We start from the raw sequence: 25,614 nt of genomic DNA on the forward strand, positions 1-25,614 counted from the left end.
TGCATTAATGTACATACAATGAATTCCCTAAGTACATGGAATTAATTAAAAGTTTACTATTGTCCTTCCTAGACAAAGACAACAATTGGCAACAGTATTACTTCCTGTATTTGCAAGTGAACATAAAGCAATTAGTGACACCCATTCCTCTTCCTGAGAAGCACAAGTGTAATTGCTGTATTCTGCAAAGATAATACTAGATCTTTAAATATAACAAGGCATGCAAAATCAATTAGTATCAATCCATAAGTAAGAATTCTTTTATTTAATTAAGACATTTACTCTTTCTAGGTGACATTTTTTAAATGGGATTTTTCTTTCTTTTATATTAAATTGTCTTGTTTTTGTTGTTGCCTTTGGTTCATTGGTTTTGTATTATCACTAATCTCTGTAGTTTCTCTGATAATAAGAGTGATAATGTTAGAGAATCAGTAGATTCAGACCAATTTACCTTATGAATACTGATGTTAAACTCTTAAATAATAGATTAGCATGGAGTGTCTAGCAATGCATTGTATATATACCTTATGAGCTTAGAAAGTTTACTCCAGGAACACAAGGTGCTGAATATTAGAGAATCCATTAGTAAAATTTATAATAATGATAGACTAAATAGTGAAATTATAGTAATATCTGTAGAAACCATGGTTGCCAGGGGTTGGAGGTATGAAAAGGGAATTGACTACAAAGGGGCACTAGGGAACTTTTTAAGGTGATAAAAATGTTTGACATCTCAATTGTGCTATTGGTTACACAAATGTATACATTTGTCACAACTCATCAAACTGCGCACCAAAACTGTTAAATTTTTTCCATATGAAAAGTATAACTTAAACTTGACTTTAAAAATAATTCATTTGGACCGGGCACGGTGGTTTATGTCTATAATCTTAGCACTCTGAGAGGCCGAGGTAGGATGATCACTTGAAGCCAGGAGCTTGAGACCAGCCTGAGTGAGACTCCATCTCTACAAAAAATAGGAAAAATTAGCCAGGTGTGGTGGTGCACACCTGTAGTCCCAGCTACTCAGGAGGCTGAGACAGGAGGATTGTTTGAGCCCAGAAGTTGAGGTTGCAGTGAGCTGTTATGACACCTCTGGACTCCAGCCTTGGTGACAGAGCAAGATCCTGTCTCAAAAACAAAAAAAAATTCCTTTGAATAAACATGATATTTATTTCATATTTTTTTAAATGCAATATTTTCTCATGTAAAATAAGACTAAATTGTGAATTATTTAATTTTGTATATGTCTACAAAATACATACACAAAATGTGTATTTTCAAAGGCATTCAGATATATTTTAAAAACCTATTTATATATATATATATGTATGTGTGTGTGTGTGTGTGTGTGTGTGTGTGTGTGTGTGTTCAAAATTCAGCATTAGGCCAGATGATTCAACACCAGAAACATTCCCACTAAATCAGGTTCAGAGGAGGATACCAATAGCAGCACTGCTTCAGTCTGAATGTTTGTATCCTGCCCCAAATTCATAAGTTGAAACCCCCAAATCAGGCCTTCACCAGTTACTGAATCTGCCAGTGCCTTGACCTTGGACTTCTCAGTCTCTAGAACCGTGAGAAATAACTTTCTGTTGTTTATAAGCTACCCAATTTATGGTATTTTATCATAGCAACCTAAACAGACTAATATAAGCACTATTGCTCAATATTTACTCTGAGTGATAGTTCAATATTCAAGAGTTAGATGAGAAGAGGAGGAAAATAATCATACCCTATGGGTCATATCCTAGGAAAATATATCCCTATATGATCAAAAACATACTGAGAGAAGACTTGGGTAAATGTTAGAGACATATATTAATTTTGGAAAGAAAGACTATATTGTGAAGATGTTATTTTTTTAAAATAAATTTTTAAATTTAATGCAATCCTGCTTAAAATTTCTTTCTTTCTTTTTTTTTGGGGGGGGGGAACACAGGGTCTCGCTGTGCTGTCCGGGCTAGAAAGCAGTGGTATCATCATAGCTCACTGCAACCCTAAATTCTTGAGCTCAAGCAATCTTCTTGCCTCAGCCTCCTGAGTAGCTGAGACTACAGGTGCAGGCCACCACACCCAGCTAATAATTTTTTTAAATATATTTTTTGTAGAGACAAGGGTCTTTCTGTTGCCCAGGCTGGTCTCAAACACCTGGCCTCAAGGAATCCTCCTGCCTCAGCCTCCCAAAAGTGCTAGATTATAGCTGATTAAAACTTCAGTTCTCAATTTCAATTGGAAGAATAAAAATAAAAGAATATCCAAGAAATTGCTTTAAAAAGAAAGTGGTACATATTTTATCCTACAAGAGAAAAATCACATTTATTATAAAACTAAAATACTTAAAATAGCATGTCACTAGAACAGAAACAAACACTTCAATCAATGGCAGCTAATAGGGTCCAAAATTAAATCCAATTATATACGGAAATGTGGTACATATTTTTCAAAGCATTTCAAATCAAGGATAATCAGTAAATGGTGTTTGGACAACTGGTTAGCTAATTGTTAGAACATAAAGATTAATTTCTACCCATTCTTTCACTCAAAATTAATTTCAAATGTGTCAAACATTTATGATATGATATGAAAGCACTGGAAAACATGTTGGAGAGGGTAAGGATTTTCTGTGGCTTCACACAAAGCCCAACATGCATCAGGAAAGATATTTTTGCAGCACAATTCACAGTTGCAAAGATATGAAATCAACCTAAGTGCCCATCAGCTAACGAGTGGATAAAGAAAATGTGGTGTATATATGCTATGGAGTACTACTCAGCCATAGAAATAAATGAAATAATGTCTTTTGCAGAACTTGAATGCAGCTGGAGACCATTACCCTAAGTGAGGTATCTCAGGAATGGAAAAACAAATACCTATGTTCTCACTTATAAGTGGGAACTAAATGATGGGTGTATATGGTCCTAAAGTGGTATAATGGGAATTGGAAACTAAGAGAGGAGGAAGGTGGGAGGGGGCTGAGGGATCAAAAATTACCTGTTGGGTACACTGTACACTATTCTGGTGACAGGTACCAAAAAATCCCTCACTTTACAGCTAATAAAAATGACCTCTAAATTGATTGAAATAATAATAAAAACAAATAAAAATATTTAACTTTTCTGTATAGAATAAAATATCATTAAATCAAAAGACAAATGATAAAATAGGAGGGAATATTTGAAACACTTAACAATATATATATATATATACATATATATAATATCCAGAGAGCTCTTACTACACTTAAATATGATGTACAAGTTCATCAACAATTTTTATTTATTTATTTATTTATTTATTTTTTGAGACAGAGTCTCGCTCTGTTGCCCAGGCTAGAGTGAGTGCCGTGGCATCATCCTAGCTCACAGCAACCTCCAACTCCTGGGCTACTGCCTCAGCCTCCCGAGTAGCTGGGACTCCAGGCATGCGCCACCATGCCCGGCTAATTTTTTCTCTATATATATTTTAGCTGGCCGGATAATTTCTTTCTATTTTTAGTAGAGATGGGGTCTCGCTCTTGCTCAGGCTAGTCTCGAACTCCTGACCTCGAGCGATCCACCCGCCTCGGCCTCCCAGAGTGCTAGGATTACAGGCGTGAACCACCGCACCCGGCCTTTCATCAACAATTTTTAAAATGCAAAACAGTATTGAGATATTTTTCACTACCAGACTGACAAAGACTAGAAGGTTAGTAATAGCTTGTTTTGGTGAGGATGGGAGATATAGGCACTCTTAAACATATTTATTGGGAGTGTAAACTGGTACAGTATTTGTGGAAGAGTATTACTGTGTATCAAAATGTTAAACACAAATATATTTTGATCTAGCAACATAAATTCTAAGGATTTATTCTAAGGAAATAATAGGACAAGCATGTAAAGATGCTTATGTGATGTACTCACCAGCAAATTGGTTTCCCTGATCATCACCTAAATGCACATTTGGGAATAACACAGATTGGGTATCGGACTGAGGTGGGGGGTGGGGAGAGGGAATGGGCATATAACTACCTGAGGAGTGTGTTGCGCACCGTCTGGGGAATGGTCACGTTTGAATGTTCTGACTCGGGGGGATGGGGGTGGGGGGAGGGGATGGGGGTATAACTACATGATGAGTGCAATGCGCACTGTCTGGGGATTGGACACGCTTGAAGTTCTGACTCGGGGGGATGGGCGGGACATGGGCAGTGTATGTGGCCTGAACTTTGTACCCCCCATGACGATAAGCTGAAATAAAAAAAAAAAAAGATGCTTATGTGAGGATGTTCATTGTGTGGTGTTGCGTATAACAGGAAAAACTGAACTAATATTTGTGTATTTATATATAACATATGTATATGTTCTATATGTAAATGTGAGATATATAAATACATATTTATATAACTATGTGCCAGCATATCTGGAAAGATATACAACTATATAGTTAGGATGTTGATTCAAATTATTTTAAACATTAAGATAATTATTACCTCAAAAGGTAGGGCAGGCCCAACCACCTCAAAGAAGTCCCCAAAGAGTCAGGTTCTTTCCCTCTCTCTGATCTATTGCTTGAGCTTTGGGTTCCCCTAAAAAGATGTCTCTCATGGCCCCAAGATGGTGCCAGAGGCAATCAGGCTACTTACATCCTTTTTCTACTGAAGTAGGAATTTGAAGAGAAGAAACCTTTCTCCCAAGCATTGACTCAGTCTTCCCTTTCAGTCTCACTGAGCCAGCATCATCTCCACCGGAATGACCCATATTGATTGGCTTGGACTAAGGAGGCTCTCTCTCCAGGTACTGGGGCTGGGATCCCCTTTCCCTGAGTCTTATGGAGGAGGGATGGATATCTAAATACAATAGGAATTCTTTTAAGAAAAGAAGTGGGATGAGATGGACACTAGGTAGTTACCTGTTGGTGAGTGGTTCTCACTAGGGGATTGGGTGATAGGTTGTTCTGTTGTTCTTGTTTTCACTTATTTGCTTTTATTTTCTTTTTTTTACAAAGATCATATACATCAGGGGGAAAAAAAGTTTTTCCTTGATTATTTAAAAAAAAGAAATATCAGTGGAAAATTCAGACTTTAAAATTTGCTGATTATCAGTAACTCTACCTTCACATGCTGGAAATGTTCAACCTAGGCAATTGCTAGAAAATCAGGAGGTTAGAAGATGAAAGGTAAGCAAGGGGTTCTGAGTATTCTGGAGTTCTGGCATTCTGAGTATTCCCCAAACCCTGTCTGCTTTGCCAACATGCTTGTCTGTGGGTACTCAAAAATTCGTAGAGGAAATGTAAGCATTCATTAAGTATTTAGTACTTGAATATGAGAATACAGGACAGTAAATGTAGCTAAAGCATAGCATCTGTCTTCCTATCTCCTTTTCATCTTTTCCTCTTTTCTTTAACTTGATATCCTTTCCCTTAATACTCTCTAAAATTATTACAATTAAAAGCTAAGAGTATAAGGTGTCATCCTCAAATGGTCAAAGATTTTAAAATTTTCCTAACGTTATTTAAAAATCCAATTCCTGTGAGTAACAGGCCTGACAGAAAGGCAATACAGATACTCACCAAAGCACAAGTACAAGAATATTCATATCAGCCCTATCCATAGTAACCCCAAACTGCAAACAACCCAAATGTCTCCAACAGTAGAATGAATAAATTATACATTCACACAGCAGAACACGGCACAGTAAGGAGACTGAACAAATGCAATTGAGGTAAGCAAATATCCCAAACATATATTGAAGGCCAGACACAGAGAAGACCACACCATAAGAGTCCATTTATATAAAATTCAAAAATAGAGAAAACTAATCAACAGTGATAGAAGTCAAAATGGTTACCTCATGGGGAGCAGTGACCAGAAGGAGGAATGAAAGGCTTCTGGAGTTACAGCAAATCTGCATTTCTTAATATGGATACTGGTTATACAAGTGTGTTCAATTTGGTAAAACATATCAAGCTGTGCATTTAGAACACTGGCACTTTTTGTATGTACTGTACTTCAGAATTTTTTTTTTAAGTTATCTTGAAAAATATGGCCTGAAATTATGTAGGCATCATCTCTTTAAGTTCTTCTAATGGATGACATGAATATTCTTGGCTGTATAATACTGTCTTACCATGTGTTCCCTTTTATTCCCAAACAGTTACAAAACTGAGTAGGAAGCTGAAATGCAGAACCTAGTTGGATTCTCAAGCCCTGGTGCTCACTTCTCACCCTGTACCCCTTCTTTCAACCCTTCTGAGTCTCAGTTGGCTCATCTGGACAATACTCACAGGCTTCTGTTGTAATTAAGCCCATGCAATGAGTTTATGCCCTATTTCTGCAACTTAATAGTGGTCTGACTTAAAGTAACTCACCTGTCAGTGTCTCCATTTTCCCATCTGTAAATATTGTTAATAATAGTTCCTATCTCATATGGTTGTGAGGATTAAATAAGCTAAAAGGTGTAAAGCATTGAGTAATGAGCTCATTCAACAACACCAAACTGCATCAATGCTACGACACACATTTTAACTGCTTTGAAATCCAGATGCATCATACAAAGGTGCCTTACAATCATTGTTGGTCAGTGGCAGTTATTCATTGCCTGTGCATATGGCTTTAATTTTCATTTTTTATGTGTGCATGAGTGAAATATGAAAATAATACTTTCCCTAAATAAGCAATTCTTTCAATAAGCACAAAATTAAAATTCTAGGGGGCAGCCTGTTTTTCTTCCTGGTAAACTCAACAATGGTGCATCTCAATGGACAGCATCATAGATTTCATGAAAGGACCTCATAAAACACCTCATGAAGTTGCTGTTAGAAGCTTTCTGGCATTATTCTATTTTTAAAATATTTCCATGCATCATTTGGTTTTAAAATTGTGTTTTAAAATCAATCATTTTAAACTAGATATTTTTCAGTGTTGTTTAAAGCTTCCCTAGGAATTGAGCAATTGAGAGACTTCTCCTGGATGTCATGCACCAGATTCTCTACATCACATGCTTTCTTTTGTTCTTAACATGCCCTCTATCTCTATTTCCCTCCCCCTCCCTCCGCCCCCAATCCCAGTAGACACAGGGTTGGGCACAGGGTGTCCCCACAGGCCCTCCCCTGGCTGCCAGCTCCCCATTGCTCTCTCAGTTCAAATGTCCACTCTCCAGAAAGGGCCTCCAGCAACCCCCAAAGCAATATGCCCAGTGGTTCTCCAACTTTGCTGCACATTGGAATCACCTGGGGATCTTTTAAGTAATACTGATGCCTGGATCTCACCCCTCAAAATTCTGATTTAATTGTGCCAGGGTGCTGCCTGGGAATCAGGATTTTTAAGAATTCTCCAGATAATTCTGACGTGCAGCCAAGATTGGAAACTACCCCATTACCTTGTTTGACAATTTTCTGATGCTTTCTTGTTTGCTGACTTGATGTTGTCTGTATCTCCCACTACCTCCTTAGGACATAGGAACTTGTGCTTGTCAGTAACTTCTAGTTCTGTAACCCAGCAGCCTGCACAATGCTTAACACACATAATAGGTCAACCGGTGTTTTTAAATATCATTGAACCAACTGAGCCTTGTAACCCAGGTTTTCAGTGTAGGGAGCTGCAACGTCTTCAAGAGTTACCAGTGGGTAGGACCGAGGGTAATCCAGGAAGTATTTCAGATTGGGTTACTCCTCGGACCTTTGGCAATACACGATTCCTGGCCCGGTTCTGACCAACCCTGTCCTCGCCCCCAGCAGCCACGGCAAGCAGGATGTTTATGGAGCTGCGGGTCCCCTCCAGGTCCCCGCTTTGATCTGACCTAAGGCAACACTCGGACTGTCTAGCAGATCGCTGCCCTGCTCACGAACGTTTGTAGCACAAGGCAGGGTCCGAGAGCTTGTTTACCTGCTTTTGGAGTCTCGGAGGACAAACAATGAAGGGGGTCTCAGAGAAAAGGAAACTCCACAGCGGGGTTCCGCGCACGCGGAGCGAGGTGTCCAGCGGCTTGCCGCGGCGCAAACCTCTCCTCCCGCGGCGCGCTTCCGGGGGCGCGGGACTGCAGGCTGCTGGCCTCGGGGAGGACTGCAGCGTGGGTCCGTGTGGGCACGTGCAGCTGCAAGGAAAGTCCCCAGAGCGCCAATATAATTTTTAAAGCATTCCCACAAATTGTGCGCCTGGGATGTGCAAAGCTCGCACAAACTCCGACATCTCCAGGAACTAACTTCTAGATGTATCTTAAGTGTAAAAGACAAGGTGTTGAATAGTGTGTATAAAAGCGTGCAGATGAGTAGGGGAGAGTTAAAGAGAAGTTCAGGTGCGTTTATGTACTTGCTGGCGCAAACATGTAATATAATAGCCCGGAAACACACACGGGAAATTAATCGTAGTTGCCTTCAGGTAGTGGCATTAGGGAGGCGCAAGATGTTGCAACCTGGTGGCTTTGCGTTATTTTGTTTCCAAACTTATGCAATTAAGTTTTAAAGTATATATTGATTTTATATTATATAATACGTACTATATAAATATGTATTATGTTACATAATATATTGTATTGTTATATATACATATGTACGTATATGTATGTATTAGCAGGTGGTGGAATCAAAGGTGTCTAAAATATCCTCTGTGCTGGAGGGTGACCTAAGGTACAAAGAAGACGGCGTGAAAAGGCCAAGAGGGAGAGCGAGAGGAAATATGTGGCATCCTCCCCCATATCTTTTCTCTCAAGACAACCTGGAATGAGTGGGTGCTTGTGGGGGACAGTGACAAGAGAAACAGAGGCCCTCAACTGCCCGAGTGTAACCTCGAGCGCGTTTGGAGATCTAAGCCGCCAACAGCAAGAGGGTTGGGGTTTCCAGACCTTTGCCCCCATCCGCTCTAAGTGGTAAGCGCCAGGAACCCAGGCCGCAAGAGAGCCCTGCCTCGCTCGGTGCTCTACGCCTGGTTTCGAGACCCTGCCTGAAACTGGCATTGTTTGCTGGGGCCGCGTGGACCAGGGCGTGGGCGGGAGCGATTGTGCGTCATGGTGGGTGCGTTCGCCGCGCGCTCAGAGCCCTGAAAGCCTCGTTTGAGGTGCAGTTGGCGGCTCTGACGGCGAGTGCGCGGTCCCTGGGCTGCGTGTTGCGGGGTCAGAGCAACCGCAGAGGTTCCGCGTACAGAGGAGAGAGAAACCGGGGGAGCCTTCTCGCTTCCCCGCCTCTGCGCAATTGGAGCGTCTGGCGGGAGGCGAGAAGCGCCCCTGAAATCCCAGAAACCTCGACCTTGGAGCGCGCCTTTATGTGAGAGGCGGAGCCGCCGCGAACCCCAGCGAAGGATAAGGAAAAAGGAAACTTATCAGGAGGGAGGTATGGGGTCCGGAGTAGGGTGGGGAGAGAACGCTGTCGCTTCGCCACCGCTCGCTCTTCGGATCGCCCTTCTGTAAAAGCTCAGGGCCCGGGAGACTTCAGTTTTCTGTTCTAGGTTTCAGAGTTCCAGGTAGAAGGCACTCTGCCTTCCCAGCTTCCGAGTCCTCGCGAACTTGCTACTCACAAGTTGTATACCCTCTGGCAACTTACTTTATCTCATTCAGCCTCAGCTTTTTATCTGTCAAATACAAGAGGTGGTAGTGAGGGCATAAATAGGATAATGTATACCAAGGGCTTGGCCCAGCCCCAGCCCCAGCTTGCGGAGTGGTCTACCCATGCTATGTTTATCCCAAACAAGGATGGCCACTCTACCCCAAGATTGGGGTTTAAAGCAGAGTTATGGGGCCTGGCTTCCTCCAAAGAAACTCATTCTGAATGTACAGCGGCTGCAGGTGGGCACTGAATGCCGTCCACTCTCTTCCCCAGAAAGCTCACAGGGTCCCCGTTCTATAGCCTACCTCCGACCCTTCCCTTCCGCCTAAGAAGACAACGACCCGCACCTGGCCCTATTTACACACACTGAACCACTGGGAGAACCCGCTACTCAGACTGCCTGGATTTAAATTCATGGCTACCATTTTTAGCTGTGTGGCTTGAACAAGGGCCTTCCCCTCTTGAAGCATCACTTTAATCTTACGTAAAATGGAATGATAACAGTTTGGGGTCCTCATTTTAAAGTATCGTACAAGAAAAGCAGAGCAAAGTCTGACCTATAGTCAACTGCTGCTGCTTTTATTATTTTCCTCCTTTGCTTGCGGATTTGTGGATTAATTCCATTCTTGAAAGTCAGTCCCACGTTGATGGAGAAATGATCCCAGCTGCTCTTTGCTCCCCACTAGATACTCCTTTCCTGTGGACCCTTTTTAATCTATCCACAGATGGGAGGGGGTCCACGGACCAGCCCGGCCCCTGCCGAATGGTTCAGCAGTCCAGGCAGGCCTGGGCTTGGGGGCCACCACCAGACTTTCCTTGACAGCAGCCCTCCAGGGTTGATCCTGTTCTGCACTTGTCCTCTCAATTTGCAGATGCCGCCACTGAGGCCCGCAGGGACCCACAGCGAGTCATCCAGATGGCGTATTTTTCTGGACTTGCAGTTCGGGGTGCCTTCTCCTGGAGCGAGAACCCTGTGGGGGGCTTCCGACTCCTCGCTTAACTCCTTCTCGGTCGGGCGTTTAACCAAGTAGGTGGAGAACAAAACCTGAGCTAAATACCTTATTTTGTTTCTTTGACAAGTAATCCGCCGGAACAGCAAAATCTCAGCGGGGAGCGGGAGGGACAGGAGGCCCCGGGAAAAACAGAATGCTAATGGGCCTGGAGGGGGCGGAAGGCGCACCCTGATTAGGGCGCCCCAGCAGGCCGCTTGCCTTTGAAGTGCACCTTTCCAGCCGCGCTCACTGGGAGAGCACTTGATGCCCCCCACCCCCTTCTGGGGAAATAGAAAAGAGCTGATAGAATAACTGGAGACTCTCCTCGCAGGTTCTGACCGACTCACTCCTGCTTCCTACCCCTCATTCACGTTGCTTTTGACCTGTTTGCTCCTGACTTCCTTCATCAGACTGGAAATCCCTGGGAGGAGAAAGACTAAGGTTTATTCCTCCTCACTTACCTCCAGTATCTTAGTAAGAGGTGGGCTCAGTGTAAGTGTAATGGGTAGTAATAAGAAAGACTTTAGACCTTCCTGCGTGCCAGGTGCTGTTCTATTTGCATCATATTATTTATGCCACTATTACAGGTGGGGAAATTGAGGCACATAGAAGTTAAGGAGCTTGCCCAGACTTAAAAACCTAGTAAAAGTTAGAGCCACAAATACGTACAATTCTGAACATTCTGAATACTATGTTCTGTTTTTCTCTTAGGAGTCTGAAAAGGGAGAAGTTTAAGGAATGACCACTTTGGCTTTACTATCCTGTTGTCAGTCCTTGCTTTCTCCTTCCTTCTCACTCTCTCTTCCTTGGTTATCTTAGGGGCTTAGTTACTTCTGCCAAGTAACTCTCATAACCCAGACTCCTTCTCTCCACATTTCTCACATAGGGCCTGGATGGGAGATTCCAGCTGTCCCTGTCATATTGAAGCATTGGTCAACAGGATTGGGTTCCGCCCACCTGTTGTGTAGACATCTTGCTGCACCTGTATCACAGGGGTGCCTTCTGTTGAAACATTAATTTTCATAGGCCCTGCCAACCCTGTTAGTGATGTGCAATTGATTTACATTCAGGGTAATATTTCTCCCTGGTGACATGGTATTTACTCCCCTTAATAGTTGTATTGCAATTCTGGTACTAGCTTTTCTATTTTTCCTGTGGAAGAATGTTAGCATTGACAAATATACAAAAAGCCATGCAATAATGTAAGAACTTTGGGATAGAACAAGTCTTTAAAAAGATGAAAAATATCTTTAAAAGTCTAAAAAAGATGAAAAGGTCAGGTCTATTAGTTTATATGGATCTGTTCTATTTTTCTTTTAGAAAAAAAAAATCACTGTAGTCTTTGTGGTTATAAAGCCCAAGATCTGCCACTGTCCTTGGCCTATGTTAGCTGTTCTAGTGCATAGATTTAGTAACCCTTTTCCTTTCACTGGTGAGCACTTACTAAGTCCCAGGCTTTTCAAGGTGGAAAAGTAAGCAAGCCAGATGGAGCCCTGTATAACTTTCATATACCATGTAGTGATAATTAGCCAAACATTCCCATAATATACTTTTTGTGAGAGTGTTTTACTGTCTTTGCCTCATATGACTTTTCTTGTTATTTATGGAAATTCATGTAAATACGATGAGGAAGATGTTGATGATGATAATGATGATGACAAAACAACAGCTAAATCCAGAAATTCATTTGCAGTTTTAAAAATACTTTCATAAAAAGTTAAGTCAAAATTATGTGCTATTGCCAAAGATTCCTGACTCAACGTTTAGGAAAAAGGTAATTTATTTTTTGTAGCAAGTAACTTTTAGTGTGTTTATTTATTAATTTCTATCCAGGATTGCCTCCCCGCCTCATATTTTAACAGTGAAAAACAATTGCACTTAACAATGTAAATGTAGGACCGATAGCTAAGATAATAAGTTTAAATTGGTCATTTTTAGTTGAAAAAATACGGCGGATTTAATATAACCCTTTGCCTCACACATTTGTAGATCTGGTGTATGTGTACATATGTGTGTTTAAAGCAAGTGATAAGTCTATTTCAGTGTCACAGTGAAATGTAAATTCTACAAATTCTTATAAAAATGAAACTGTGTTGGTGGGACTATCTTGCTGTTGTCAGCAGAATCAACACTACTTGTCCTTGCCAAAATGTTTTATCTTATGGGACATTTTCTTTTAAAAAGAAAGAAAGAAACATGAACAACCTTACGGTGATGAAAGCTCCCTCCCCCTTTGGAAAGCACAGCAGAGGTGGCAGATCTGGCCATCAGAGAACAAAGGGCCAAAGAGTGAACCTGAGATGGTGAAATAAAATGTAACATCAACAAAGAAAGGGCCATAGATAAATAGTAAAAGAACCAATTTGCCACAAAAAACCTATTGACATTTTCCCAGAGTCCAGGCGAAGCGCTGGTGACCGGTTAATGTTGGAATGTTTTCCTAGGGTTAAAAGGAGAACCGGCAGCAAGTCTGCTCAGAATTTACAAAGTGTTTGAATAACACGGACAGTGTTTTGATAACACGTTTTTAGTGGGGGTGAAAATAATAGTATTTATTGAGACATTTATATGGGCCCCCTTGGTTGTGGGGGGTTGGGGCAGGGAGAGAGGTAAACCATATATCATTGCACTCACCTATAACCCACTTCTGTAATTTATTCATACATGTGTATATTATTTGATGTGTAATAGTCCTGTTACAACCAAATGCTTCTCAGTTTTGCTTTTAAAAGATCAAGGCATTGATAGTGGTTACCTTTAAGGGGGAGAAAAAGATAAAGAAGTCACTTGGTCAAGTTGACGATAACTGTGTTATCCAGACTGAGGCAGTGGCATAAAGTTGGTATTATTCCTCACGACAGTAGAGCATGAGATCTTTAGTATGCTCACACATAGGCTTAGCCTTGGCTTCCATGTAGCCTTCAAAAGTTCCTGCTTGCTCTATCTCAGGCTGAAAGGTGCAAGATTTGAGTTAAGCCAGCCAGCATTTGGGTCTGGGGTTTCAAGGGGTCTCCACATTTCCTCCCCAATGTTGATGTTTTTGTTCAATGTATTCCAATACACTGTCAGTTGAGCCACATAAAACCAGGCACCTTTCAATAAATGTCTCATTTGGATTTCATGAAGCTTGGGGTGTAATTGAAATCAAACAGCAAACAGGCTGGCTGGAAGGCTCTGTTATTTGCCCACTCAGTCTAAGGAGAGTGCTGCCTGACATGTTCACTGAAGCCACTGCTTTAGCTTTCGTTTCTGTTCTTATTTCTGGAAAGGAGTGCTTGGATTTTAAAATGCGGTTAGAACATGTGAAAATACTTTTTATGTCTATTTACCTGGTAATAAGTAACATTTGCCCAGCAAAAGGAAAGCCCATTCCCAGTAGGAAATCACAGATTTGCTCATCTGTAACTCTCCAACATTTTAGATTAGTATATTCCATATGTAATAATAATAATGTAATTAACACAAAAGAACCATTAAATGAGATGTATTTATCTCTATACAGCCAGAAAAAAATTATCTGTAGTTGTAGCAGTGCTTTCCATTATTTTAAAGAAGAATTTTAATATATACTTATAAATGTAATATAATATGTATATATTTTCCATGTTCCAAAAATCTTGGATCCCAAAGTAATTTTGTAGAACCTGAATTGTGATTCTCTTTGAATTTGTCTTTTCTTCTACATCTGTAAAATGTGTTGAAGTTTGAATAAAATAATAGATTTACTGGGGAGGTGCGGAGAAGTAAACTGAAATTCCCTGTCTGCCAAGAATCCATAAAATCCTAGTTATACATATTGTGTATATATGTATATTTAATAATTAGGTGGCACTCATACTGAACTCACACGCTTTCAAGAGCTTGCTCTGGGGCTGGAATAAAATCAACCCTTTCTGATGTGGCGCGGGGGACAGCTGGCCCGCGTTATTTGCGCCAGAGTGGGTCGGAACGATGCCTGTTGCCTGCAATGGCACTTTGCCACGCGAAGCGTTTCCCTAGCCGCTTCAAAAGCATTTTGAAGAGACACCGAGGCCCGCTTCTCGCTGTGTTAAAGTGCAAAATTGCCACGTGCCCTCGGCTACCGTATCTCCAAATAACGTGAGATTCGGTCTCATTCCTACTTTTCCCTTAAACATTCTGCAGCTTAGGTCAAGGCTAAGTAGAGGAGTCCACGAGTCGTAACCAGGACCCGCTAGCCCAGGGCTAGGTCGCTGAAGGCGCCCAAGCGCTCAGCCCCTTTCGTTCCGTGCGCACTCGCACCCCTCACGGAATCTCCACGTTGAAAATCATGAAGTCTTCAAAAGCGCTGTACTATTTGAAAAACCAATCTCCAAGACTTCCCTAGCTCATATAACTAAAGCAAGGAAGGTAGGAATGGGCAGTGATCAGAGCCGCGCCAAACCTGAACTAAACTGATGGGACGAAATGCAGGAAGCGCAGTGCTAAGCGCATTCTGGACCGGCTTTCTGGGGATCTGCTCCCGACTGCTCTGGCCCAGACCGCTGCCCCGGCCCGCTCATCTTTACTTGCCCCCTCCTCTCTGGTTGTGCCTTGACTCTGAAAACCTTCGCGCCCTCCTGGTTTTCAGCACCACAAAAAAACTGATAAATGCCCTGGAGAGTCCGAGTGCATTAAGGAGCGCCTTGCTCACTGAGACCCTGACATGCCGACGTCGGTGCTGCTGTGGTTTGAACCAGGGTTGGAAAGCTTCGTTCTGTTCTACATTGGCGTGTGCGCGCTCAGCAAGTCCTGCGGCCACCTCATCTGTTGCGGGCGAAGAGTTTCCCGTGTGATCGCGTTCTGTTGGGGAAGCAGAGTCCCAACATCTCAGCCGGAAAATGCGCTCCCGCAGCGATTACTAGCGGCGTCAGTAATTGCTTATTAACAGTGAATATTCGGACTTTTCCTTATCCTCAACCAAACGTCCCCCTTCCCCCCGCTTCTGTAATAATAAAACAATAAAATATGACGGTACCGGTCTTGACTCTATCTGCGGAAACGGAGCGAAGAAACAGGCAGCTGGGGCAAAGTGGCTTAATTCAATATCAAACTGATTATTTCACTAATTATTCTACCTTCTGTGTTGTGCCGCAGAGTACAGGCTCAGGGAATCCTAACTGCACGGCTGCTAGGGAACCTTTGTTTCTTGATGTCAGGCCCAACTGAAGATGGGGGTGGGGGGAATGGCGGGGAGGAAAATCTGGGATTCAGGAAAACTGAGCAGCATGGATTTTAAACTGTAAGGAGTAAAAGTGATTGCCTCTCCGAAAGCAGGCTTGTTGGCGTAGGGATGAGGGTGTTAGCCTGAGTGGGGTGGGGTACCCTGATGGTGGTCCCCGGAATCCCAAAAGCAGAACGTGAGGTTCCTCTCCACAAACTCTTCCCAATGGGTAAAAGGATAGGACCAAACAAAAAATGGTTTCTGTGTGTTGAAGGCCAGGAAGTCCTTCTTTGTCAAGAGGAAGGTGTGCCTTGAAGTTACATCTTATGATAAGGAAAGAGACTTCTCTTAGCGCCTGTCTCCAACTCGCCCCAGTTCCCCACCCTCAGGGACAGGCGTTTCCCTGCGTGCAGTCAGCTTGAATAGTCTTTCTCCCTCCGGCCTCTAAAACCAGTTCGAGCCTCCTCATTCTCGGCTCAGAGCGCTAGGATGACTTCCGTGCCAAAGGTGGACCCCACTATGGAGACCCCAAATCTTGTTCACCTGAACTCCAGCAAAATACAGACACCAGGATTGATTCTCACAGCAGGACAGAGTCAAAAAAAAAAAAAAATCAGGCTAAAGGACAAGAAAGTCGTAAGTGACTTGATCCAATTAGTAAATGCCTAATTGAATTAGTGTCACCTCCATCAGCCAATAGGAGGGTCCCCGGGCTGTGGGGCCGCGAAGCCCCTCCCTGCCCGCACGTATATAAAGCAGCCAGTGACAGCCCGCAAGTTTCCAAGTGGCCAACTTGACCAATGGTTTGGCAATCGAGAAGGGGAAGAAAGGTGCGGGCTAGTGGGTGGATGGGGACAAAGATCTAAGTCCCCTTCTTCCTGGGTGTAAGTGTAGGAGAAGGGTGGAGATCCTGAGGAGCAAGAGGGACGGGGAAGGAAAAGGAGAGTGCTTCTCCATCAGTTTTCACCTCCTGCCTTCAAACTTAGTGCGCTTTCCTTTGGGAAAGGATACTGGATTCAGGGCGCGCGAGTGCGCGCTGTAGCCGCCCTCGAGTCGGCAGTTGGGTAGCCCCAGCGCGGGAGGAAGGGGAAGTTACCTTCCCCTCGGAAGAGGGCGCTGGCTCCCCCATCCTGCCTTTATAATAAGGCCACCGAAGGAGAGGAAGCAGCCAGCTGCCGTCTGCGCTTTGCAAAGCATGCAGTTAGGGGAGCAGCTCTTGGTGAGCTCGGTGAACCTGCCTGGCGCGCACTTTTACCCGCTGGAGAGTGCGCGAGGCGGTAGCGGCAGGAGCGCGGGTCACCTCCCTGGCGCGGCCCCCTCGCCTCAGAGACTGGACTTAGACAAAGCGTCCAAGAAGTTCTCGGGCAGTCTCTCGTGCGAGGCGGGAAGCGGGGAGCCAGCAGCCGCCAGCGCGGGGGCCCCCGCAGCCATGCTCAGTGACGCCGACGCCGGGGACGCCTTTGCCAGCGCTGCGGCAGTGGCCAAGCCTGGGCCCCCGGACGGCCGCAAGGGCTCCCCCTGCGGGGAGGAGGAGCTGCCCTCCGCCGCTGCCGCAGCCGCCGCCGCCGCCGCTGCCGCTGCCGCCGCCACCGCACGCTACTCCATGGACAGCCTGAGCTCGGAGCGCTACTATCTCCAGTCCCCAGGGCCTCAAAGCTCTGAGCTGGCTGCGCCCTGCTCCCTCTTCCCGTACCAGGCGGCGGCTGGGGCGACCCACGGATCTGTGTACCCGGCTCCCAACGGGGCGCGCTACCCCTACGGCTCCATGCTGCCCCCCGGCGGCTTTCCCGCGGCTGTGTGCCCACCCGGGAGGGCGCAGTTCGGCCCGGTAGCCGGCGCGGGCAGTGGAGCCGGCGGCAGCGGCGGCGGGGGTGGCGGCCCTGGCACCTATCAGTACAGCCAGGGGGCTCCGTTGTACGGCCCGTACCCTGGAGCGGCAGCGGCGGGATCTTGCGGAGGATTGGGAGGCCTGGGGGTTCCAGGTTCTGGCTTCCGCGCCCACGTCTACCTGTGCAACCGGCCCCTGTGGCTCAAATTCCACCGTCACCAAACTGAGATGATCATTACGAAACAGGGCAGGTGAGCGCAGAGTGGAGGGGCCCCTGGGTGCGAGGGTAAAGGGTAAATGTGTGGTCCCGGGGAAGGCCTAGGTGAGGGAGCTGTATCCACTTGTTCCTCGCTCTGCTTGGAGCGTTTTTCCGCGCGCAGTAAGTCTCCGTAGACTTCGCATCTCCAACGCAGCGCCCCTCTCCTTTCGCGCACCAGCAGATTGTGCAGGGTGCTAATGTTTCAGCTGCACTCTCCTCTCTTCTCCCATCTTCCTCACCTGAACGGATCAGGAGGAGGCGGAAATGGAAATTCGGACATGTCCACTAGCTAGAATCTCTAGACTCTCCGGCTCGGCAGTATGCTGGTGCATGCCTGCATGCCGGCGAGGAGCCACGGGTGGAGGAAGGCGCAAGAGACGGCCACCTGAGCGCAGTAGATGGGCTCCCGCAGTTTAGGCGCCGGGGTCTCCACGGGGCGCCTCTGGGAGGTGGGCATGAGGACTGGAGCGCCGTGTTGGAAGGGTGCTCGGAGTAGGTGGTTAGACAAACCCCAGAGCCAGACCTGGCTCGCGTTCGGTGTGCGAGAAAGTTCAGATATACATCCAACTGCTAACAGTGGTTACTTCTGGGGAAAGCGAGGGGTGGGTGCTGGGAGAGAGGCACTCAAAGGGGACTTTTAGCCTAACGTTTATATATTATATATATACACACACACGTGTGTGTGTGTGCATCTATATTTTTTAAACAAGCGCAACTTAATATTCTCTGGTACTTGGGTATTTCAAAATTAATACTTTTTAACTTACTGGGAGAAAATGAGCCTCTGAAGGGGTTGGGAACTTGAGTGGGGAGAAGGCTCAGAAGCACATGAATTAAAAAAAAAAAAAAAAGAAGCACATGAATTGGAGAAATACTGACGCTGGGGCAAATTATTTTGGAAAAAAGGGAGATGTTCCAAGAGTTTCCAACTCAAAAATATTTTAAATAGTTTTGGGCCACTTGATCTACTATTTTTCTATTTATTGCAAACTTTTAAATGTGTACTCCAACCCTATCCTAGGTATATCGGGGGAACCTGCCCGTGTCTGGGCCCGTTCTGTCTGGCATCTGGATTTAAATCACTTTTCCTGGTTCTGTTCCCTTGCACAGGCGCATGTTTCCTTTCTTGAGCTTCAACATAAATGGACTCAATCCCACTGCCCACTACAATGTGTTCGTAGAGGTGGTGCTGGCGGACCCCAACCACTGGCGCTTCCAAGGGGGCAAATGGGTGACCTGCGGCAAAGCCGACAATAACATGCAGGGTGAGGAAAGAGGAGGCCCAAGCTGGGAGGAGCCCAGCTGGGAAGAAACCCTTGACTCAGAAAATTCACATTTATATCTAGCACTTTTTTCCCCCCAATCTGAGGCCTAGAGGTGTTAGTATGAGTTTTTTTGTGTTGACTGATGGAAAGCAGAATTGCTAAGTCAGAGTTCTTGCTTACCAATATACATATATTTAGAACTTTTAACTATGACACCACCCTAGCCCCCAATCCCTACATATGAGAAACTAACAGTCATAAGCTCTCTGGATGGGAATGGCTCCTGGGATTCTAACATTGGTTTGAAAAAACCCTGGCCAAAGTTGGGTTTACCCATAAAAGTCCTACTGCCTTCTATCAGGTGTTAACCTTCCACCTTTAGAAGTCCCCAGATTGACCTTCAAGAGTCATCTCCTGTTAGCTCTGTTTTTAAATTTTGAGATACTGTTAAGTGCCTTGTCCAAGGAAGGCTGGAAGCACAGGGGACCTAGGAGAGATATCAGTGGGGTCACACTGGTCTCTACTGGCCTCCTTAAGCAGCTTTTGGTGGGAGACTTAAGCTGAGCTGTAAGTCTAGATCTTGCATCTTGCCCGTAGCTAACAGACATCCCTCCCCTTCCCCCTTTTGTAAACAGCCTTATGTGCTTGGGTTTTGTGTTTTGTTTCATTTTCTCTTAGGCAACAAAATGTATGTTCACCCAGAGTCTCCTAATACTGGTTCCCACTGGATGAGACAGGAGATTTCCTTTGGGAAATTAAAACTGACCAATAACAAAGGCGCAAATAACAACAACACCCAGGTAGAGTGACAGAGGAGGAGGGGGTGTCTTCTGGCCTTGGCTGTAGATCTCTTTTCTAACAAAAGTCCATATTCTTTTCCACTGTACTTATAATGTTTGCGGTTGTGACCTGTTTGCTCACCTATTTCTAACATTTTTTTTCCTATTGACTTTTCTCATTTTCACTTTCTGATTGGATTTCAATAACAGTGAGTTAACTAATAGGAACAGAAATACTGAAATCTTTGGGAATTTAAAAAACAAAGAGGAAAGCATGTTTATGAAATGCGCAAACCCAGCTATGTTTTAAGTTTAAAAAGTGGCAATAAGAAAATCTTAAAAATGGCAATAAACAAAGAAACCTGTCGGTGGGGAGCATTCAGGAATCCCATTCCAAAATAGATAATTTGTCAAAATTTACTTTTGTTGAGCCTGTAAGAAACTTTTGGATTTGGCAACGTTTTTTTCTGTGCCCTTTCCAGATGATAGTCTTACAATCTTTGCACAAATACCAACCACGACTGCACATTGTTGAAGTTACAGAGGATGGTGTGGAGGACTTGAATGAGCCCTCAAAGACCCAGACCTTTACCTTCGCAGAAACGCAGTTCATTGCAGTGACTGCCTACCAAAACACTGATGTGAGTGTTCCAAACATCCCAAGAATCCGTAAAGCAAAGGCCCAGCGTGATAAAGCACTCAATGACTGTTTCTCTCCCCTATCTAGATTACTCAACTAAAGATCGATCATAACCCCTTTGCAAAAGGCTTCAGGGACAACTATGATTCGTAAGTGCAGCTTTTATTCACACTTGCATGGTTATCTTTGAACAGTACATACATCAGACGCTTTGCTGAGAGTATATTCTAAGAAGAATTTTCATGTTTGGGACTTTACCTGTTTTTATTTTTGCATATTTTTTTTTGCCTTTACTAATCTTGCTTTAGAATTTTCACAGAAGAGTTTTGTTAATTTCTAAAGAAATGTTAAGGGCTTAAAAATGAGGAGATCTTTTTTTAACGTTTGAGTGGAGACTTGAAATTTTAAGAATCTGCATTTACATACCTTCCTTTCCATTTGATCCAACTTTTTTATCCTCTCAAGAGCAGATATTATTACTCCTCTCCCCCTTTTTTTACATAAGAAAAAGCTGAAACTGAGAGGATGTAATTTCACCACATGAACCGGCAAGGTCCTGCTGTTTTTAAAATCTGGGTTTTCTAACATCACAGCCAGTGTTCTTTCTACTACATTGACAAGGGAGGTTTGCTCTTGAGTTTTCATGTTGTAAACTTAAAAAGTTTACACTTGTAAAGGTGGATTTTCTGTAGTTTAAATACTTAATGCCTCAGAGAAAACTTTTTCTTACATGGTGGGAAATTTTTCCTGATAAGTCAAGAGTCTAGCTGAAATGGGCCAGTGCATCTCCTGCCTCTGTTCCTCCAGTCCAACAGACCAGTGCTCTCGGTACAGATAACTGACACCACAGGCCTTTTTGATTTCTGGGAGGCGGTTTGTTTGGGGACAACATTAGGGTTTTTTTTTTTAAGTGTTTCTTTTTATATTGTAGCATGTACACCGCTTCAGAAAATGACAGGTTAACTCCATCTCCCACGGATTCTCCTAGATCCCATCAGATTGTCCCTGGAGGTCGGTACGGCGTTCAATCCTTCTTCCCGGAGCCCTTTGTCAACACTTTACCTCAAGCCCGATATTATAATGGCGAGAGAACCGTGCCACAGACCAACGGCCTCCTTTCACCCCAACAGAGCGAAGAGGTGGCCAACCCTCCCCAGCGGTGGCTTGTCACGCCTGTCCAGCAGCCTGGGACCAACAAACTAGACATCGGTTCCTATGAATCTGAATATACTTCCAGCACCTTGCTCCCATATGGTATTAAATCCTTACCCCTCCAGACATCCCATGCCCTGGGGTATTACCCTGACCCAACCTTTCCTGCAATGGCAGGATGGGGAGGTCGAGGTTCTTATCAGAGAAAGATGGCAACTGGACTACCATGGACCTCCAGAACGAGCCCCCCTGTGTTCTCTGAAGATCAGCTCTCCAAGGAGAAAGTCAAAGAGGAAATTGGCTCTTCTTGGATAGAGACACCGCCTTCCATCAAGTCACTAGATTCCAATGATTCAGGGGTATACACCAGTGCTTGTAAGCGAAGGCGGCTGTCTCCTAGCACCTCCAGTAATGAGAATTCTCCCTCCATAAAGTGTGAGGACATTAATGCTGAAGAGTACAGTAAAGACACCTCAAAAGGCATGGGAGGGTATTATGCTTTTTACACAACTCCCTAAAGAGTATTTTAACCTCATAAAAATTAGCTAACTTTTTGCAGATGGACCTGGTGGTGTTTTTTGTTGTCTTCTTTGCCTAGGTTGCCAAAAAGATGTTTGCCTTCCACCTTGATGCATCCTGTTTTGTGCAATTCTCTTAAAGAAGGTGCCAAAGCTTTTTGATTGCTGCAGGTAACTGAAACAAACCTAGCATTTTTTTTCCTTTTTTAAATAAAATTAATGGAGGACTTTAAAGTGTTTTAAAATTTGAAGGTTGTTCAAGGTTCTGGATTTATCTATTGGAAACACTAAACATTCAGAGAAATAGGCTGTAAACATTGAATACCCAGTGCTATCAAATGAGTTAAAACCTGTGATTCTCATTTCTAGTCGTAAATCTTTAAGCAAATAGAAACTGAGCGTTAAGGTGCTTTTGCTTCTGGAAGGGAAGGGCTGGGCCTTAAGCTTCAGCAGGGGACTTTATGCTGTTACATTCTGCCAGGGGCAAAAGATATTAGGCCTGGGAATCAAAAATAATTCTGTGAAAGTGCTGGTTTTACCTGACTTTGATTCCTCACAGGCTTTTGGAACAAGCCATGTTTGCCCGAGTCCAGGATTGCCTCTCTTGAGACTGGCTAGGCCTCTGCTGTGTGTTGGGGTGGCCGGTAGAACTCAGGAGAGGGCAAGGGAGGGAGTCGCCAAAAAAAAAAAAAAAGAGAGAATTTAAAAGTGTACAGTTGTGTGTGTTTAGATACACTGTAGAATAATGTGGAATATATTGTACAAATAGTCTACATAAGTGTCTGAGATAATGTAAAATCGGTGCTTTGGCTTTGTAAAGAATTTGCAAATCACCTAACAACAGCTGCAGGGGCAAGGGGATAGTCTCACCATCCCCATGATGTTTGGGAATATTCTGTTTACTTCTTAGATAGTTAAGAATGTATTCAGCTACTCTGTACTAACTTGAACTGTGTTTAAGGAAACCTCCTGTTTCATCCTCCTCGTTCGCCATCCCCTCTCCCCAACTTGGTAATGTGAAGAAGAAACTAAAACTTAATGCCACAGCTCCTATAGGCTTTTTAGAGATCTTGGATTTTTATGTACAGTCTTAGTCATTTTTAATAAATGTGGTTAATTAAGGGAATGGGCATAGCTCTCTTCTGTACTGTGGATTTTAATCTTTGTTTTAAAGATCTCATTTTGCTTCCTCTTCCATCCTTTTCCAGTGTGAACAGTGCCTCACTAATTACCACCCCTCCTCCCCATAGAAGGCTCCAGAATCTCTAACTGGATACTGTAGTCAGGAGGGGGTGGCAGTGGGGATGCTTTTGTTTATCTTCTTTTTTCCTTGAAATGGAAAAGGGCTATTTCCTCACCCCACCGGGAAGTCGAGGGTGGGGGGAGGGTGGGGGTGACAGTGCTGCTGCTGAGACCCAGGATTGCCCACGTCAGACTTAATGCAAGCCTCGAAAACCTCCGCTCCTGGACCTTGGAGACCCGGCTCCGCCACACCCTTAGCCACTTAGTTCTCTAGGTTTCCCTGGGGCCACCCATCCTCGGGCCTCCGTAGGCTCCCCGGGAACCCCCGTGGCCCTTTGAGCGCCCACGAGTTGCAGGGCTCTGATGCGCCGCGGGGCGCGGGGGCTGCCCACAGCTCGGCTTCGGCTCCCACCTGCGGCTTTCTTCTGAACGGAGCCACTGGCGCACCCGCCCGCCACGGGCTGCGCGCCTCGGTGGCTGCTGGGCGGCATCCTTTGCCCACAGCCAAACCGGGCCCCGGACGCTGGTGCTGCCGCGCGGGCTGGGGGCGGGCGTGGCAGGCACAAAGGAGGATTCCAGTAGTTCCGCCAACCGAGGCTCTGCAAACAGCGGCTGGGGAGCGGTTCACCTGGCGCATAGTTCCATTTATTTTGCTCATTTCCTGGGAGGACGAAGGATATCCCATTCCCTGATAGAACCCTAGGTTGGCTGAAGAGTTAAACCAACGAATGGTGCGGAGGGCCCTTTGTCCCCCACCTCCACCCCCCGATGGCCCGCCAGGCTTATCAGCAGAAGGCTTCAGGCCCAGCTTGCAAACCTTTCCAGTCTCCTCCTGACCCTCCCGGGGTAAAGGTCTGGCTGGGAGGGTCATTCTGCTAACTGCGTGGCGCGGAAATGCAGCTGCTAAGAGGATTAGCTGCTGGGAGGCGAGCAATCAGCCGGGACCTCCTCCCCTTCTGCGCCCAATTAAGGCCACCAGGAGCTTGTACTTCGACTGTCGGGTCTCCCATCCCCTCCATCCTTCTGGGGCCGGTGTGCTTCCTGCGCCGCCCGTGACCTTGGGGGCTCCAACTACAGCTCCGCGTTTCTGATGGCGGCTGCTCAAAACGCTTTGGCAAAGCTCTCCGAATTTCACCGGGAAGCCGGGGGCGAAAGCTTTGAAGATTTGCTTTTTATTATTTATTGTGGATGACAGATTTAAACTGGGGAAGGGGGACTCATAGCCCGCTTCTCTTGAGCAGCGCCTTCCCCTTACCCTTTTACACCCGCATCCAACCATCGCGTATTGGGAGATGAGATGGAATTTCAAGACGATGCTCTATTTCCGCCTTCTAGAAAGCCCGAAAATGCTAATCTCTGCCGGGATAAAGCTGACTCTGGCCCTAGTCTATTTCGAGTCCTGTATATTTTTGCACCGTACAGTAAAAAGAACCTGGTACTTGTGAAAAGTCCCTCACAGTGTTTAATAGAAACGTAAGTGGCTGAGTGGCCCCAATTAACACCTTGTGATAAGGCATTCCTAAGATGGAGTGTCAGACACCAAATTGTGAAGAGATGTATCTAATTAATCCTCCTAGGATGACACCGATAAACAAGTCTCTATTTAAATAAAGATCAAGGGTTCGGCGCCCCGTTTGTTTACATTCTCCTCCAGGGCCCGGCGTTTGCACCGGTGCGGGCGGCGGCGCGGCGCTGGCTTGGGGTCTGCTGAACAGCCCCGGTTCGCTTCTCCTCCATTCTTGCCCCAAACAAAAAAACATAATAAAACAAACCGCAACGAAAGAGGGAAAAGCAGCGCAGAGAGGACCCGACTCGGAGTTGGAAATACTGTTATTTGCCATTTTCCACGCCAGCCCTTTACATCGCCACTTTTTGGTGGTTCGGTGGGGGGTTGGGGGTGGGGAGCGGGGAAAAGAGGGAAAAAAGCAGCCCACACGTAACCCCTGGAATTCCTTTCTGCTTTGGGGAGAACTGGGAGCAGGACCTTCCTCCGACCCCCACCCCGCCCCAGCACGAGCTCGAGTTCGTTCCCCGCGGTTCCAGGATTCCAGGATTCCTGGCGCAGAAGCCGAGAATTGCTGAAAGGTAGGGCAACTGTCCTGGGGGCAGGATGAGGAGCCGCCGGCGTCCGGAAGGAAAGCTGGGAGAGGCAGGAAGAGTCAGAAAAGAACTTGGGGAAGTGGGGAAGGGGCAGAGTAGCCCGCCATGTTTTCAGCCTGTGTAGGAGCCCGGATTGAAGCCTGTTTGAGGTCTGCAGCAACGTTT

At 45.1% G+C, this 25,614-nt stretch overlaps 1 protein-coding gene across 3 annotated transcripts; it reads left to right on the forward strand.

Moving 5' to 3' along the window:
- Positions 1-16,466: 16,466 nt before the first annotated feature.
- On the forward strand, positions 16,467-23,236 carry EOMES (eomesodermin). 3 transcript variants are annotated; one of them, XM_045537737.1, is made up of 7 exons: positions 16,467-16,495; positions 17,410-17,745; positions 18,864-19,018; positions 19,697-19,818; positions 20,280-20,438; positions 20,525-20,586; positions 21,369-23,236. In XM_045537737.1, exons 1-7 carry the CDS (start codon positions 16,467-16,469, stop codon positions 22,105-22,107), a joined length of 1,602 nt encoding a protein of 533 aa, XP_045393693.1. In that variant the 3' UTR covers positions 22,108-23,236. The 3 variants fall into 3 exon arrangements, with proteins under 3 accessions (XP_045393693.1, XP_045393679.1, XP_045393686.1); XM_045537723.1 differs by lacking the exon at positions 16,467-16,495 and having other exon boundaries at positions 16,833-17,745; XM_045537730.1 differs by lacking the exon at positions 16,467-16,495 and having other exon boundaries at positions 16,833-17,745; positions 21,426-23,236.
- Positions 23,237-25,614: the final 2,378 nt, after the last annotated feature.

Source organism: Lemur catta, chromosome 1 (genome assembly GCF_020740605.2).
Source record: "Lemur catta isolate mLemCat1 chromosome 1, mLemCat1.pri, whole genome shotgun sequence".
Taxonomy (NCBI): domain Eukaryota; kingdom Metazoa; phylum Chordata; class Mammalia; order Primates; family Lemuridae; genus Lemur; species Lemur catta.